Source organism: Tenrec ecaudatus, chromosome 2 (assembly GCF_050624435.1).
Source record: "Tenrec ecaudatus isolate mTenEca1 chromosome 2, mTenEca1.hap1, whole genome shotgun sequence".
Lineage (NCBI taxonomy): Eukaryota > Metazoa > Chordata > Mammalia > Afrosoricida > Tenrecidae > Tenrec > Tenrec ecaudatus.
The window spans coordinates 114759357-114774765 of NC_134531.1; the positions used below are offsets into that span (position 1 = coordinate 114759357).

The 15409-nt window shown below is 41.5% G+C and overlaps 1 protein-coding gene across 1 annotated transcript in view; it reads right to left on the bottom strand.

The window, feature by feature from the left end:
* The window catches only part of REEP5 (receptor accessory protein 5), a 51237-nt gene that overhangs the window by 11781 nt on the left and 24047 nt on the right, over positions 1-15409 (bottom strand). The window contains exon 3 of the mRNA XM_075541394.1: positions 11800-11938. Within this exon, the coding sequence (XP_075397509.1) occupies positions 11800-11938 (139 nt within the window). The remainder of the gene's footprint in view (positions 1-11799; positions 11939-15409) is intronic.

Sequence of the window (15409 nt, forward strand, 5' to 3'; positions counted from 1 at the left end):
TCCTCTAGTTCTTAAACGCTTCCTCCCCACAACTATCATGATCCCAATTCTATCTTGCAAACCTAGTTAGACCAGAAGATGCACAGCGGTACAGATGGGAACTGGAACACTGGGAATCTAGGACAGATGAACCCCTCAGGACCAGCAATGAGAGTGGTGATACCGGGAGGGAAGGGGGTAGTTAGAAAAGGGGAACCGATCACAAGGATCTACATATAACCTCCTCTCTGGGGGATGGGCAACAGAAAGGTGGGTGAAGGAAGACGCCGGGCAGTGTAAGACAAGATAAAGTAATAATTTATAAATTATGAAGGGTTCATGAGGGAGGGGGCAGCGGGGAGGGAAAAAGGAAAATGAGGAGCTGATTCCAGGAACCCAAGTAGAAAGTGAATTTTGAGAATGATGAGGGCAACAAATGTATAAGTGTGCTTTACATAATTGTATGTATGGATTGTGATAAGAGTTGTATAAGCCCCAATAAAATGATTTTTAAAAAACTAGCAAACAGTAGTAGTATTAACAAGTCCTAATGTTCTTACCACTGTTGAAATTCTCTGAAATATTATCCGTCTATGCAAATACCAAGCCTTCAGCAATGCAAGGAAGTGGAAGACTGACTATCTATTTCTAAGTAAAATACGGTAAGATTACCAGTCAGAACCAGAATCAACTGCCCACATTTTCATACCTCTTTGATGTGCCTGCTTTAGGCTATGCTCCAGAATATTAATCCCTTTCTCTCAGGTACCACCAGGCTACTGTCTTGGGACAGTAAAATAATTACTGCTCCCTGTCTACATTCTTAGTTCTAGTTCTCAAATGAAATAACATTCCTGATTGAAATATAAAGTTAATTACAATTCAACTCTCAAAGTGATATTCCAGTTCTAGATGTCACAACTCCCTCTTCTAATTTATTTAAAGATATTCTGCAGCCCGGTAATACTGTGTGTGATAGACAGATCGGGTGGGTCATCCTTTTGATCATGCTGCCTTCCAAGTGCCAATGGAAACCATTCCCCAAAGGCTCCACACTCCACACTCTTCCTTGTCAAAGAGTCTACAATGTCTTCGTTTCACTATTAGCACTGAAACATTGAATCCTTAAATCCGAAATGAAAACAGGACAGATAATGTAGTCTATGATTTTAACATTGTAGTCTTTGGATTTCTCCCACAAGATGTATTTCCAAGGTAAAGATATGCTCTCGTGCACAGTTAGAGTACTAATACGGACCAGTTGAAAAGTGTGTGTGTGTGTGTGTGTGTGTGTGTGTGTGTGTGTGTGTGTGTGAGTGATTCAACCAAGTAAGTTTTCATAAAAGATAGAAGTTTCAGGTTTTACAGTTAAATGAACACAGGACTACACCCTCACACGTGGCAACCTGAGAGAGGCGAAAGGGGAGGGGAGGGGAGGACAGGAGAGGTGGGGAGAAACCTCAATGGGAAAAGAAGCTGGACCAATTGAGTATTGATGCTTAAAAGGACTTCAACACTGACATCCTGATAATGTTGAAATGATTGGATTAGAAACATAAGTATCAGGAAGCTCTGCTAGTTCAGTTTTCTGTGGCTTCTCTGGGTCAGTATTCTCAGTGGTTTGGCAGGTAAGACCTAGAAATCACCCAAGATGTTGCAAAACACAATACAATCCATTCCATGATGAGATCTGCTCGAAGGAGCCAGTACATTGTAATTAGGCTGGACTGCAAACTCCTTCTTTCAGCCACAGATATAACAGAAAGGAAGTTTCGTTGGGTTTGTGCACTACCTCCTCCTATATAAGTAGACTCTATAGAAAATTTGTTTGCTTCTCGCTGGTATGCATCTTGCTCATTGACCTTTGGTTCTTTGGACTTGAACCAACTGCCTGCCAATTCTGGGAGCCTTCAGGAGCCTACCTCCTGCCCTACTGATCTTGGATTCATTGGCCTGCAGCCACAGCCCGCTGACCTCAGATTCATCCAGTTCTGCATCCATCAGCCTGGGGTCTTCCTGCTTCATCCTCTTCGTTGGGGCTCGTCAGCGGCCCAGGCGTGAGAGCCAGGAAAAACCTCCAGCTTAACATTTGATCCATGGACTGGAACTAGAGTTACTCACTTCTACAACTGTGTGAGCCTTTTTTGGAATAACTTTTTCTCTGTGTGTGTCTCACAGGTTTTGTTTCTCTAGAGAACCCAGTCTACCACAGAAGCCTCTGTTAATGTACCCACAAAATAGTGATGTTCTAAATCTAAAACAAACTGTTCAGCATGCTAAAATAAAAGCTACAGGCACTACATGCAAAAGGGAAGCTTTCCCAACCTCTGCTCCTATAAAGATTACGGGAAATGTTATGATGTTAATGAGTGAAACGGCAGAGGTGACAGTTCAGTTCAAGCCTTAAGCCTATCAGAGATTACTCAACCCTGTTTTAAAAATAAATCCTAAAAATATTTTTTAGCTAAAATTTTCTTTAATTAAATAAATTCTGTAAAAGTTTAAATGAGAATAAAGATAGAGTGCAAAGATATTCATTTCAGAATTATTTAAAGCAGCAAGATAAATACCAATATCAATTGGAGAATGAGTAAATTACTCTTTAATGGATTAGTCAGCTATGTCAGAGTATTGAGTAAGAGGAGAAAATACTCAGAATGTTATGTTCATTGGAAAAAAGTATGATACAGAGTAATATAGTATGTGGTCTCAAGCATACATCTATGAATAACAATACTGTTATTTGTACTTACATACAGACAGACAGATAGACATAGATGTTAACATAGTTTCACATTTGAAAAATAGGGAACAACCAACCCTCACTGCCAAGGAATCAATGCTGACTCCTGGCAACCCCCGCTATGGGTTTCTGAGTCTGTAACTGCTTACTGGAGTAGAAAGTCCAGTCTCTCTACCTCAAAGTTGCTGGTGGCTTCAAACTGTCAACCCTGTGGATGGATCACAGCCCAATATGTAACCACTACACCACCAAGGCTGAGAGAAAATAGGAAGGCTACCCTGAAATGTTAACAGTAGTAGGATAAATCTTATTTTCCCCCTTATCTAAAAGACTCCCTAACACACACACACACACACACACACACACACACACACACACACACACACGATGCAACAGGGACAGGGACTTTGTTTATTCACCACAAAATCACCAAGACTTAGAACAGGACTGGGCACATGGAAGTGCTAAATACTTATCTCCTGAGTGACGGGATGTATGTATACTGATTTTCTAAATTACAGCTTATTTTAAAAACCCTTTCATGTTTAAGAATAGCTTTCTGGGAAACCGAGCTGATTCCAGGAACCCAAGTGGAAGGTGAATTATGAGAGTGACGAGTGCAACGAATGTATAAGGGTGCTTTGCTCAATTGATGTATGCACAGATTGTGATAAGAGCCTTATGAGCCCCAATAAAAAGATTAAAAAAAAAAAAGAAAGAAAATGATTAGGGCAAAGAATGTACGGATGTGCTTTATACAATTGATGTATGTATATGTATATGTATGGATTGTGATAAGAGTTGTATGAGTCCCTAATAAAATTTTTTTAAAAAGAATAGCTTTCTGAGCAATAGAAATGCACTATTCTAGCTCAATAGGATCTTCTAAATAACCTTTCATGCCGTAAGAATCGAGTCTGACCAAATCAGACCTCTTTTGACTTCACAAGGGAAAAGCACTTCAAATTCGTCAGCCTCAGGCTGATTCCTGTGAGTAATGACCCTACTTTCTTTCCTTCTGTATCAATCCTCATACCAACAATCCCTCCCTTTTCTGTCAAGTTCAACAATTCATTGCAATAGTCATGGAGTTTATTAGGAAAGCCAACAAGTTAAGAAACTACAATTCAGGGGGTGGTGGGGGAAAAGCAGTGGTGTTAACAAACCCAGGGACAAGGGAACAACAAGTGATCCAAATCGGTTGTGAGGAGGGTGTGGGAGGTCTGGCAGGGCATGATCAAGAGTAATGTAAGAGGAATTGCTGAAACCCCGGTGAGGACTGAGCATGATAGTGGGACAGAAGGAAAGTCAAGGGAAATAGAGGAAAGAGCTGGGAGGCAAAGGGCATTTATAGAGGTCTAGACAAAGACATATACATATGCAAATATATTCATATATGAGGTTAGGGAAATAGATCTATGTGCATATAGTAATAGGTTCAGTATTAAGGTAGAAGAAGGATATTGGGCCTCCACTCAAGTACTCCCTCAATGCAAGAATACTTTCTTCTATTAAATTGGCATTTTATGATGCTCACATTCCTGACACACCGCTGAAGACAAAGAGGGTGAAAAAGCAAATGTGGTGAAGAAAGCTGATGGTGCCTGGATATCAAAAGATATAGCGTCTGGGGTCTTAAAGGCTTGAAGGTAAACAAGCAGCCATCTAGCTCAGAAGCAACAAAGCCCACATGGAAGAAGCACACCAGCCTGTATGGTCACGAGGTGTCGAAGGGATCAGGTATCAGGCATCATCAGAACAAAAAATCTTACCATAGTGAATGAGGGGGTGGGGGAGTGTGGAATGGAGACCCAAAGCCCATTTGTAGGCCACTGGATATCCTCTTACAGAGGGGTCTCGGGAGGAGATGAGCCAGTCAGGGTGTGATATAACAACGATGAAAATTACAACTTTCCTCTAGTTCCTAAATGCTTCCCCGCCACCACCACTATCATGATCCCAATTCTACCTTGTAAGTCTGGCTAGACCAGAGGATGTACATTGGTACAGATAGGAACTGGAAACACAGGGAATCCAGGGTGGATGACCCTTCAGGACCAATGACGTGAGTGGTGATACTGGGAAGGTAAAGGGAGGGTGGGTTGGAAAGGGGAAACCAATTACAAGGATCTACATGTGACCTGGGGGACAGACAACAGAAAAGTGGGTGAAAAGAGACGTTGGACAGGGCAAGATATGACAAAATAATCATTTATAAATTATCAAGGGTTCATGAGGGAGGGGGGAGTGGGGATAGAGGGGAAAAAATGAGGACCTGATGCCAGGGGCTTAAGTGGAGAGCAAATGCTTTGAGAATGATGAGGGCAATGAATGTACAAATGTGCTTGACACAATTGATGTATGTATGGATTGTGATAAGAGTTGTATGAGCCCCTAATAAAAAGATCAAAAAGAAGCAGCAGCAGCAGCTACGATTCAGGATTTGAAATGCTCAGTGTATAGTTTTCTGGTCAGGAGAGTCTCTGCTCAGCCTTGCTCACAGGCAGGCCTCTATCTGGTTCCTGGCCTCTTAGCCACACGGTCCCTTAGCCTCTGCCCTGCTCAGTTAATGTTATAGCTCCTTTAGCACTGCTGAAAAATGCTCAAAGGGCATGCTACTCCACCATACGCCTGAGCCCAAAGAAGCTAGACTCTAGCTTATGCTTCATAGATCAGCACAACGAGCTCTTACAATTAGTGCCTACAGGCACAGACTGCAAGCAAACCCACTGCTCAGTCTCATGCTCTGGCTTTTAGTGCTCCTGCCCCTGCTGCCACTTCTCTACCACATCTCTAGTTCAGATTACTGTCTGTCGAAATGAAGAGGTTCAGCGTACAGGAATCTCGGGGTACAAAAGACATGCTCCATTCCTGGATTTCCTTTCTGGAAGGCAGTGAGGGGTGCTCTTCCTGCTTCAGAGATGATTCCTTTTAAAATTAGTGGGATGGCAACACTCCTCAGTCTCCGCATTCGAGTCACAGACGCGTTATTGGTATGGTCACAGTCAGTCAGTGGGAGTTGCAAAGGCTATGGCTAGAAGAGCCACACCAAGTAATTCACGGCCCACAGATGCCTAGCCCTTGGCTCCTTTTCTTTTCCTCCATCTTATGAACTGGTTAGGGAATAAAACGAAAAACTCACTGCCGTCCTCTCTGTGCTGACCTTTTAAGCTGGTGCTTTCGAACTGCTGACCTTGAGTTAGCAGCCCAACACGTAACCACTACGCTAGCAGTGCTTTCACTTAAGAAAACTGAGCAGGATGGGGAATAGTATTAATTCTGCACAAGATACAATTTTTTTTTCACTCACGCAAGGTATTCATTTAAGGAGAGGCCCCCCCACCCAGGGGACCCCAGGTGCAGAGAGAACAGTAGTCCTTGCCCCCACGAGTGCCCAGTGCGGTGGGGGCAGCGACCTGGTGGGGGGGGGGGTGTGGCTCGCGGGAGAGAAACCCAGCGCTCCGCTCTGGTCCGAGGTTGTGGTTGGAACTTGCCTCTCTTGGCGCCTCAGACCACAAACCTCCTTGGTTCCTTAACTCATGTAATCTTCGACACCCAGTGGGTGGGGCAAACTGCCCTTCATTAATGCCGATGACAGCTACACCCTGGGCCTCCTGGGTCACATCCCGGAGCAGGCAGGCAGGCAGCGCCTCCATGGTGTTCCGGTCATGGGTTGACAAGCCACTGCCGTAGCGGATGTCCTTGGCGTACTTGATCACCAGACACTTGTACTGTGCAATCTGGAAGCGGCGGACACGTCTCATCAGTTCCGTGCTTTTCCCTAAGAACATGGGTCCAAGGATCACCTGGACTTGGCCGCGGGTCTTGCTAGGGGATCCGGGCAACACGGTGGGCAGATTGATGCAACTCCCAAGATACAATTTTTAAAGCATCCTTATTTTCCGTTTATTTTTCACTGTCCCAACAATCACCATGTGGTTCTTGCAGTGTCATAGAGAATAAGATCTATGGCTGGTCCTTCAAAGATGCTACCTATGAAAACAACTCCTGCAGACTCGGCAATTCTGGCCCTTCCTGAAGCTGTCCACAGATGCCACAGGGAATAGATCACTAATGCAGGAAAAAGCGGGCTGATTGACAACATCATTAATTTTTAACCATATCAAAGGAAATTATCTATTTGGAACATAAGCCGTAAATGCACTCTCTCCTTCCTGACACCACTCGACTGGAGATCACTAATAGATAAACATCCATTTTACTATAAGGGAAGATTTGTTTCAAATCAAATTTTTAAAAATACTCAAAGCCAAAACTATAGAAATTATTCTGTCACTCTCTCTTATTTTGCGGAAGTGATCAGGAGCAGGCTTGAAGTCAGACTTGCTTATGTGATGTAAGTTAAGGCCACACATCGGTGTTCATGGATCTGCACAGGAAGGCAAAAGCCCAGTCTCTCCCACCGGAGGATGCACTCCGATGCCACACCATTAGATGGATCTTCTTAAGGACTCCAGAATTAGAGGAAGTTTTAAAGAGGTTATGGCCAAAGATTATAAAATTTTCTCATAAATGCTAAATACCTGCAAATAAAACAAAATCTAGCAATATTTGAAATTTTCCCACAGACCAACTTTCTTCCATTTGTTTCTAAAAAGTCCACGCTGTGATGATGCCATTTGAGAATTTGTAGTAAACATGCTTTCATTAATTTTCTTACATTTTACACCATATTTTACAGCAAACTGTGTAATGCTACATGTAATATTCTACAACTTTTTAAGTTAATGAATTCTGTAGAACATTTTATGTCAACACAGGAGTCTGTTTTGTTCCATTTAACTGTAAAGATATATGTACTATTAGCCATTTACTTACTAATGAGCACTTCAACTGCTTATGATTTTTAGTTGTAACAAAAGTGATACAATGTGTATCCTTATACATCCTTCTGACATGTGTGAATATTTCCTTAGGCTACTTAGAAATAGAACTGCTAATTTTATTTAACAAGAAAATGTCAAAGAACTCCTCCCCTTAAAAACACTATTCTCATTTATACCAATACTAATATCTATTTTGCTACACAGTCACCAATACCAGATATTTCTAATCTTTGAAATTTTAATCTTTGCCAATTTAATGAGCAAAATAGGAGGCATATTGTGCACATTATTTTACATTTCCAGATCGCTAGTGATTGTTTACTGGTTTCTCTTCTCTGAAATGTCTATCTATACATTTTTCCATTTTTCTATTTAACTTATAGAAATTTTTATATATCTAGGCATTAATTACTTATCTGTTATCTATAATCTCTGTCATTTCATCGTTGCTTATGCTACCTATTAGAAGGTTAACAGTACATTTTCAGTCAGAGTTATAAAATCTTTTAGTGATTTTTACATTTTGCTTTGTTTTCATACCTCAAGTTTAAAAGGCATTTTCCTAAAATATATTTCTCAAACCGAAGTTTTGGTGGGAGTCCGGTAATACCTAGCGAGGCACTGAGGAGCTAACTCACTCATAGACTGTTACTTCCTGCTCTAACCCTAGAGCTATGGATTGTCAACTGGGGGAACAAAGACTGGAGCCTTTACCTGAGGGGCTGTTTGAAGGATGAAGAAGGATTAGTCATGCTGGCTTCTCTGCAGCCTGGAGTTCCCCGACTCCTACTGTGAGCTGACCACCTTCGATTCCAGTGCCTGACTGAATACATGCAGCCTGGGGTAAATGAGCTAACAGGCCAAAATAGCAAGATAGCTGGAGTACAACCATTCCAAGAGAAAAACAACATTACCAACTCCAGATTCGGTCAGAGGCAGAAATATTAGACTTAACTCACCAAGTTAGCTTGGTGAGAAAATAGGTGCAATAAGAACAAAAAGAAATCACAGAAAGGAACCAAGTACAACTCTTAGATGAAAAAGAGTTTAAATACCTATATGACATTAATGGTTAAATGGATATAATATATAATCAAAGAATAAATTTGAAATTTGGAAAGCAGAATTAAATACATCTCTAAGGAAGAAGCAATAGTTATAAGTAACATATTTCAAACAACTAAGACAAGGAAAATGAAAAAAGTATATCCATAATCATCCAGAATTCAAAGATAGTAAGATGATGATGGTTGGGGTGAGGGATATTTCTTTAGAAATCAATGTTTGTTTTTCTGAGGACAAACAAATAAAGATGCATGCTGAGAAAGGCCTGGATAAACGAGAACAATGATCAGTTACAGGGAAAATAAAAAACTACATGTATACAATATGACCCAGCTGTGAAAAGTATCTACAAGTCATAATGTGAGCAGTAAATATCAAACCAAAATCATGACACAGAAGCACTAAAAGCATCAAGAATGGGAAAGAAGGCTGCATGTGTGTGGCAGAGTTAAACCAAAACCAAACTCACCACCAAACTCAAGTTGATGCTGACTCAAAATGACCCCATAGTTTGACCCTGTGAGTTTCTCAGAATGGAATTCTTTACAGGAGTAGAAAACCCTGTATTTCTCCCAAGGGAGTGGCTTGTGGTTTTGAACTGCTGACCTTGCATTTAGCAACCCAACATGTAACCACTGCATCACCAGGGCAAAAGGAGGTAAAACAGCGATATCCTTGTCTTTCCAGTGAGAATCAGAGCTCATAAAACAGAAGAAAACTAAGAGGTGGCTAAACAAATCCATCACTTAGAGTCGAAGAGGTAAAGGACAAAATAACTGGCCATGAGTGAAATGATCGCGGTCACCTGTAAAAAGGGGGTTTACACCGACTCTCTTTCTGACCAGGGTCTTAACAGTTGGTCACAGAGAATGGGGAAATAAGAAGCAGAACTCAAATCACTATTTTTAAAAATCTAGACAAGTTGGAACACTAGAGAACAAAGGACTCCCTGGAACTATCACCCTGAGACACTCTTTCACCCTAGAACTGCGTCTATACCGAAGTCCCCTTCAGTAAAACAGCAGCGCAGGATACACAGGAAAGGAGAGTACCTGTAAGAATGGTGTCCTGCCACGCTGATACCCTCATAAAGGGACCACTAAAAATATGGGTGCTGTAACAAAGTGTGGTGAAAAAATTAGGTGGTGCCTGCCTCTCAGAAAGAACACCATCTGGGGGTCCTCAAAGCTTGTGTGAAAACAAGCAGTCATCAAAGTGAGGTGTCAGCTAAGCCCACATGGAAGCCCAGCTTGTGAGATCCAAGGATTATAAATAATAAGATCAGAGGATGGAATTGTATTAGAGTTTAAATTCTGAGCACCTGGTTTGCAGAAGGATCTAGTGACAGTGAAAGCCCCAAATCTGTTTGCAGAGAAGTCCCCGTGGAGAGAGATGTAGCAAGCTTCCACGGAATCCCGGGAACACTGACCGGGGACGTGAATAGCCTTTCCCTCAGGTAAAAGGACATCGGAAAGTGAATCCATGCAGACGTGTTCAATGCTAACATCTTATCATTTGTTTCCCCTCTGACCCATTTCTAATTTGTCTTTGTTTTTATTATTTGTAAAGATTTTTATTAGAATTTTTCTGTTTTATTTTGTTATTGCTGTTTTTCATATGATGTTCTTTATATGAAATCAAGATAGGTAAAGCTATAGAGTAAATAGATTAACAGTCTCTCAGGGCTATGGGGAGCTAATAATAAATACAAAAATGAATGAAATTTTATTAGAATGAATGTAGTGATGACTGTACAACTTTTCAATATATTCAAACCACTGAATTGTATGGTATATGAATCATGTCAATAAAAATGTTAGGGAAAAAATGTGCCCTACTTAGAAATCATTAGTATGAGACCAAAAGATCAACAATGACTCAAAACTAAAGATGGCAGGGAAAAGAGGGCAGGGAAACTAGATTACTGGAAAGGGATAAAAATGAATACAGTTACAGGGAATGCTGGCACACTGTGATAAATGTAAATCATGTCCCCAAATAATTTGTGCGGAAATTGTTAGATGGGAACCTACTTTATAAGCTTTCATCAAAAACTCAAAGCAAATGTGTTTAAGGGAGGATCAGGAGGGCAGGGATTCAGAATCGCTGTTTTCTTTTAATGTCTTACAGGAGTGTGTGAGTCTTTAAATGATGTTCTGTGCAACTTTAAGACTTGTTTTAATACTGAACACTGAAGAGGAGACGAGAAGCCAACATTTCACATTGGTGGATGTATCACCCCACCAAGCTTGCCTAGCTCTTAAAAAGTCTGGCTCTGTAAACCCCAGGCGTTATTTCTTCATATGTGACTAATGGAAATCAGGCCTCTTCCACACAAGATCTTTGTGGAATCAAGTAAAGGCAATTGTTCCATTGATGGAAAAGACCCACCCCACCTATTGAGTGGCATGGACTTTTCACCCTCATTGCCCTGGCGCAAGTCAGGAGCTGACAGGGAGGAGTTTTAACTTCCTGCCGCCCTTCCTCACATTTTGCTCACTAAAGGGAATCCTCTGCTAACCATCATTTTGAGAGGGTTGAGCCTGACTTCTGCATTCAAATGAGTTCCTTAGAGGGCCCGTGTCACATCTTTGTTCTCCCAACCTACGTAAGAAATAACTATTTCTTTTCCAGAAACAATGGATACTACCAACCACTATGGATAAGCAATGCCTTCTAAATGTTGGGATGTTTTCACAGCAAATTCAGACAACACTGCAGGAAGATAAAACATTAATGAGCCAACTAACAATATTTATGCTAGAGCACAGTATTTCCACTCCTTATCATCAAAAGGGGTCCTAGTGGCACAATGGTAAGTATATGGCAGCTCAAATGAAAAGTTACCAGTTCAAATACCCCAGCCACTATATGGGAAAAAAAGATGTAAGCTGTCTGCTTCATGAATGATTAGGGTCTTGGAAAACCCTATGAGGCAGTTCTACTGTGTCGTATACAGTTGCTATGAGTCTTACCACAACAAGATTATCTTGAACACACAACTGCTTTCTTGCTTACAATCTGAGGCAGAGTCCCAGATGAATATATTCAGGCATTCATCTCTATTTCTGTACTCAGGTCCTGAGTTGGGATTTATTTTAGTGGTGGGAGTGAGTAATCACATCTTTGAAAAGCAATATAACTGTTCAGGACAAGCCAGCATACCTTCAGCATGTAGTAGAAGGGAAACCATGACAGGAAGATATCAGAGAAGAATTCAGCAATACTGAACACACCATACACGACCCAGTAAGTTAGCCACTGGGTATCATCTTCTTTGTTGGGACTCTCTATAGCTTTAATTCTGAAAGACAATAGAAAATAAAGTGTGTCACTTAATAAGATCTCAAACATTTTCAAACATTATACAAGGAGGCTTGAAATCGTTTGTGAAAAAAATCCATTATGTTTTTTATTAAATAGTTTATTGGCATATACTTCACATGTCATACTATCTAATCAATCAGAAAATCATATTAAGAAGATCTGGGCAATCATCACCACAATCACTTCCAGAACATTTTCTACTCCTACTGTTGTTAGCTCCCCATCTCCCCCATCTTCCTCTGCCATGCCCCTAGGGAATTATCCCTAAAGTTATTGTTTCTATAGATCTATCTATCCCAGATTGCATATAAAGAAAATCAATACAAAATGCAAACAGGAAGCAAGCAAACTAAAAACCATAGCAATGACGAGACAAAACTTTTAAATGAAAAGATGGCCGAAATTAAAAACTACAACTTTAAAATGAGTCAAAGAGATTACAAATAGCAAGGTGTTATTTTAACCGAACGAGATCTACCATAATCGACTTTACAAATGGACTGATAACAAGGCTAGTCACATGCCTAGACTATGTTCAGGGGGGATTCATCTGAGACTTACCATAGATACTTGAGTAGTAGCTAACCCAAATATAAGCCAAGACACCCAATTTTACCAAAAAAAAAAACGGAGAAAACTTATTGACTTGAGTATAAGCCTACAGTGGGAAACGAAGCAGCTAAATTTCAAAATAAAAATAGATACCAATAAAATTACATTAATTGAAGCATCAGTAGGTTAAATGTTTTTAAATATTTATTTCAAAGAAAAAAGTAAACTAGTTCTGTAAGTGGAAAAGAGCGTCAACAAAAACAATATAGTGTCAACAATAACCATAAACACTGCATTACTACACACGCTGCCTTACCACATGTACACAACACGGCTTGTACAGTTTGAGACCCAATGCTGCTGCTGATATTCCAGAATGCGATGACTGACTGGCTGCATAGTAGCTCATAATATACACACTGCGTGTGTATGCACTGTGTTACTGCGTTACTGCACACGCAGTGCGACCGCATATGGGAAGTGCTAATACAACACGTTCAGTAACGGTGCAGACACAACACAGCGTGTATATTATGAGCCCTAACACAGGCTGCTCTAGGCAGACATAGTCAACACTGGGTCCAGATAGGGGTTAAGAAGAAAATAAAAAATAAAATATAGCAGACCAAGGTACTGTGAATAAACGTACTGTATATCTAAGACCTGAGCTATACCGGTACTTGTATTCAATGCTCGGGCGGAGCAAGGGGGCGTGACCAAGCACGGGTAAGACTGTAAAGTTAGTCACAGCCCCGGTGAAGACATTCATCGACAAGGATGCGGTGCGCCCAGGAACCAGCACACAGAAGCGGCAGGTTGTTGCCCAGAACAGCGCGGACAACCCAGAGGCTGCAGCGGGCAGGAGACAAGGAGAGTGGTGCTAGCAGCAGTCACCGGACCACCACAGAGGCTGCAGCGCCCGCAGATGAGCAGAGACCGGAGGACAGACAAGCGGGACCCTCACTCTAGTGTAAGATGAGAGGCTTTTCCAGCATAAGAGATGTGCTGGAAACCTCGGCATCCACACGAGGACACAGGGTCCTCCGTGGACCTGGACTTCCACTGTCATCCACAGACTTCTGCAAACCAAGTGTTCACACTTCACTTCTCATACCATTCCCTCCTTCAAATTTGGACTTTATTATTTACAATTACCGGATCACATAAGCTGGTGTGCTTTTCAATGCGGACTTGGTTGGCACCTCACTTGAATACAAGCCTTTAAGACGCTAGACACTATTCCAATTGATAGCGGGGACCATCTGCTTTCTTCACCACACTTTGCTGTAGCACCCTGATGCTCAGTGATCTCTTCAGGAAGGCGATGAAGGCGATTAGTGAGAAGGACCATATTATGAGAACTAACTATTCTTGGACTGGGACGAGAATTACATGGGAGCTCAGAATCCATCTGCCTCTCCGTGAGTGAGTTCCATCTTTCTGTGAATTTTTTAAGGCCTCCTAGAACAGGGTTCACGATGGAGCCCTGATGGTTAAGCGCTTACCTGTGCATCACTTCCTAGCTGCTCCATGAAGAAACATGCAGCAGTCTGTCTCCATAAAGATTTGTGGATGAAGTGCTAATAAAACAGTTTAAAATAAAAATAGGTGTAGCTCTTGAAACTCTTAAGGATGAGTTCTATTCCGCCCTATAGGGTCTCTATGATTTACAGTTAACTCAATGACAACAGGTTCTGGTGTACTTTCACAGCCTGTTCCACATTGCCAATTCAGGCAAATGTATGTACCATGTCACTGGATGTAAGAGAACAGCATACAGCCAAAGGAGTATGAAGATAACAGCATGATTCATTCTACCTACAGGTAAACATCTATTGTCCTAGACTGTTGTCTTAAAGGGAAAACATATCTCCTTTTGTTTACCATTTCCCTAATGGTTTTAGAAACCCCAAACCCAAACTCCTGGACCATACGTGGGATACGGGCAGAGGAGACATGGCTCTGGGTGTGGGGTCTCTGGCTCTGGCAAGTGGTGGAGTAGAGGGTGTTCCTGCTTTGGATTTGCACAAGAGTGAGCTGGGCAGAGTGCATTCTGCTCCCTCCCTCTCCTCACTAGTTTCTTTTATTCCACACTGCAGTGGTGCCGCCCGTTTTGCCAGCTTCTGCCAGCAGCTTCAGTAGCAACAGTAGTAATGAGAGCAACTGGAAATGGACTGCCATACGTTGTACTATGATGAGCCACTATTTAACAGAATTGCTATCCTATTCCACAGAAAAAGATCATGGACGTTACGTAACATATACCTGTACTTGTTCCCAGTCCTTTAGTCACCAAAGAGAAATGACTACCTGCTGTCATTGCCCCTGCATCTCCACCCTGCCCCCAGTCACCCTAGCAGTGACTAGAATGATCCCCACTCTCCAGCGGGGTCCTGCCTCCAGGGATATACCCAGAGAAATTCTGTCATGGTAGCTAGGTTCTTATGTACTTTTAATAATTCAGGTACATCATGGGCAAAAAAATTAATAACACTTTTATAGACTGATCTAAGATATCATTGAAATAACTTCAAAGACTACGATGTTTCTCTGCTTCTCAATTATGGACACTTCTCTAGGAACTAGGAATTTCCTACAAAGGAACTTCTGAAGGTCAGGCCCTGCACAAAGACCATAACATACTCCATAGCAAACAAGATACCACAAATATCTTGGTGTTCAGACTGTCATTATGTGATCCTCGTGTCTTCCTTCCCTCATTAGTTAATAACATGATTTTCTCAATACCTAATACTGCTTAAACAAAATTCACTCTGCAAATGGGACAGAAATAATCTATTAATTCTAGATCATAAAACTTTCTTCCAGTCCTGAGAATTGCCTCATTCTAAACTTCAAACTGCAGGATTTTGAGCTCCACTGAGCTAGACTGAAG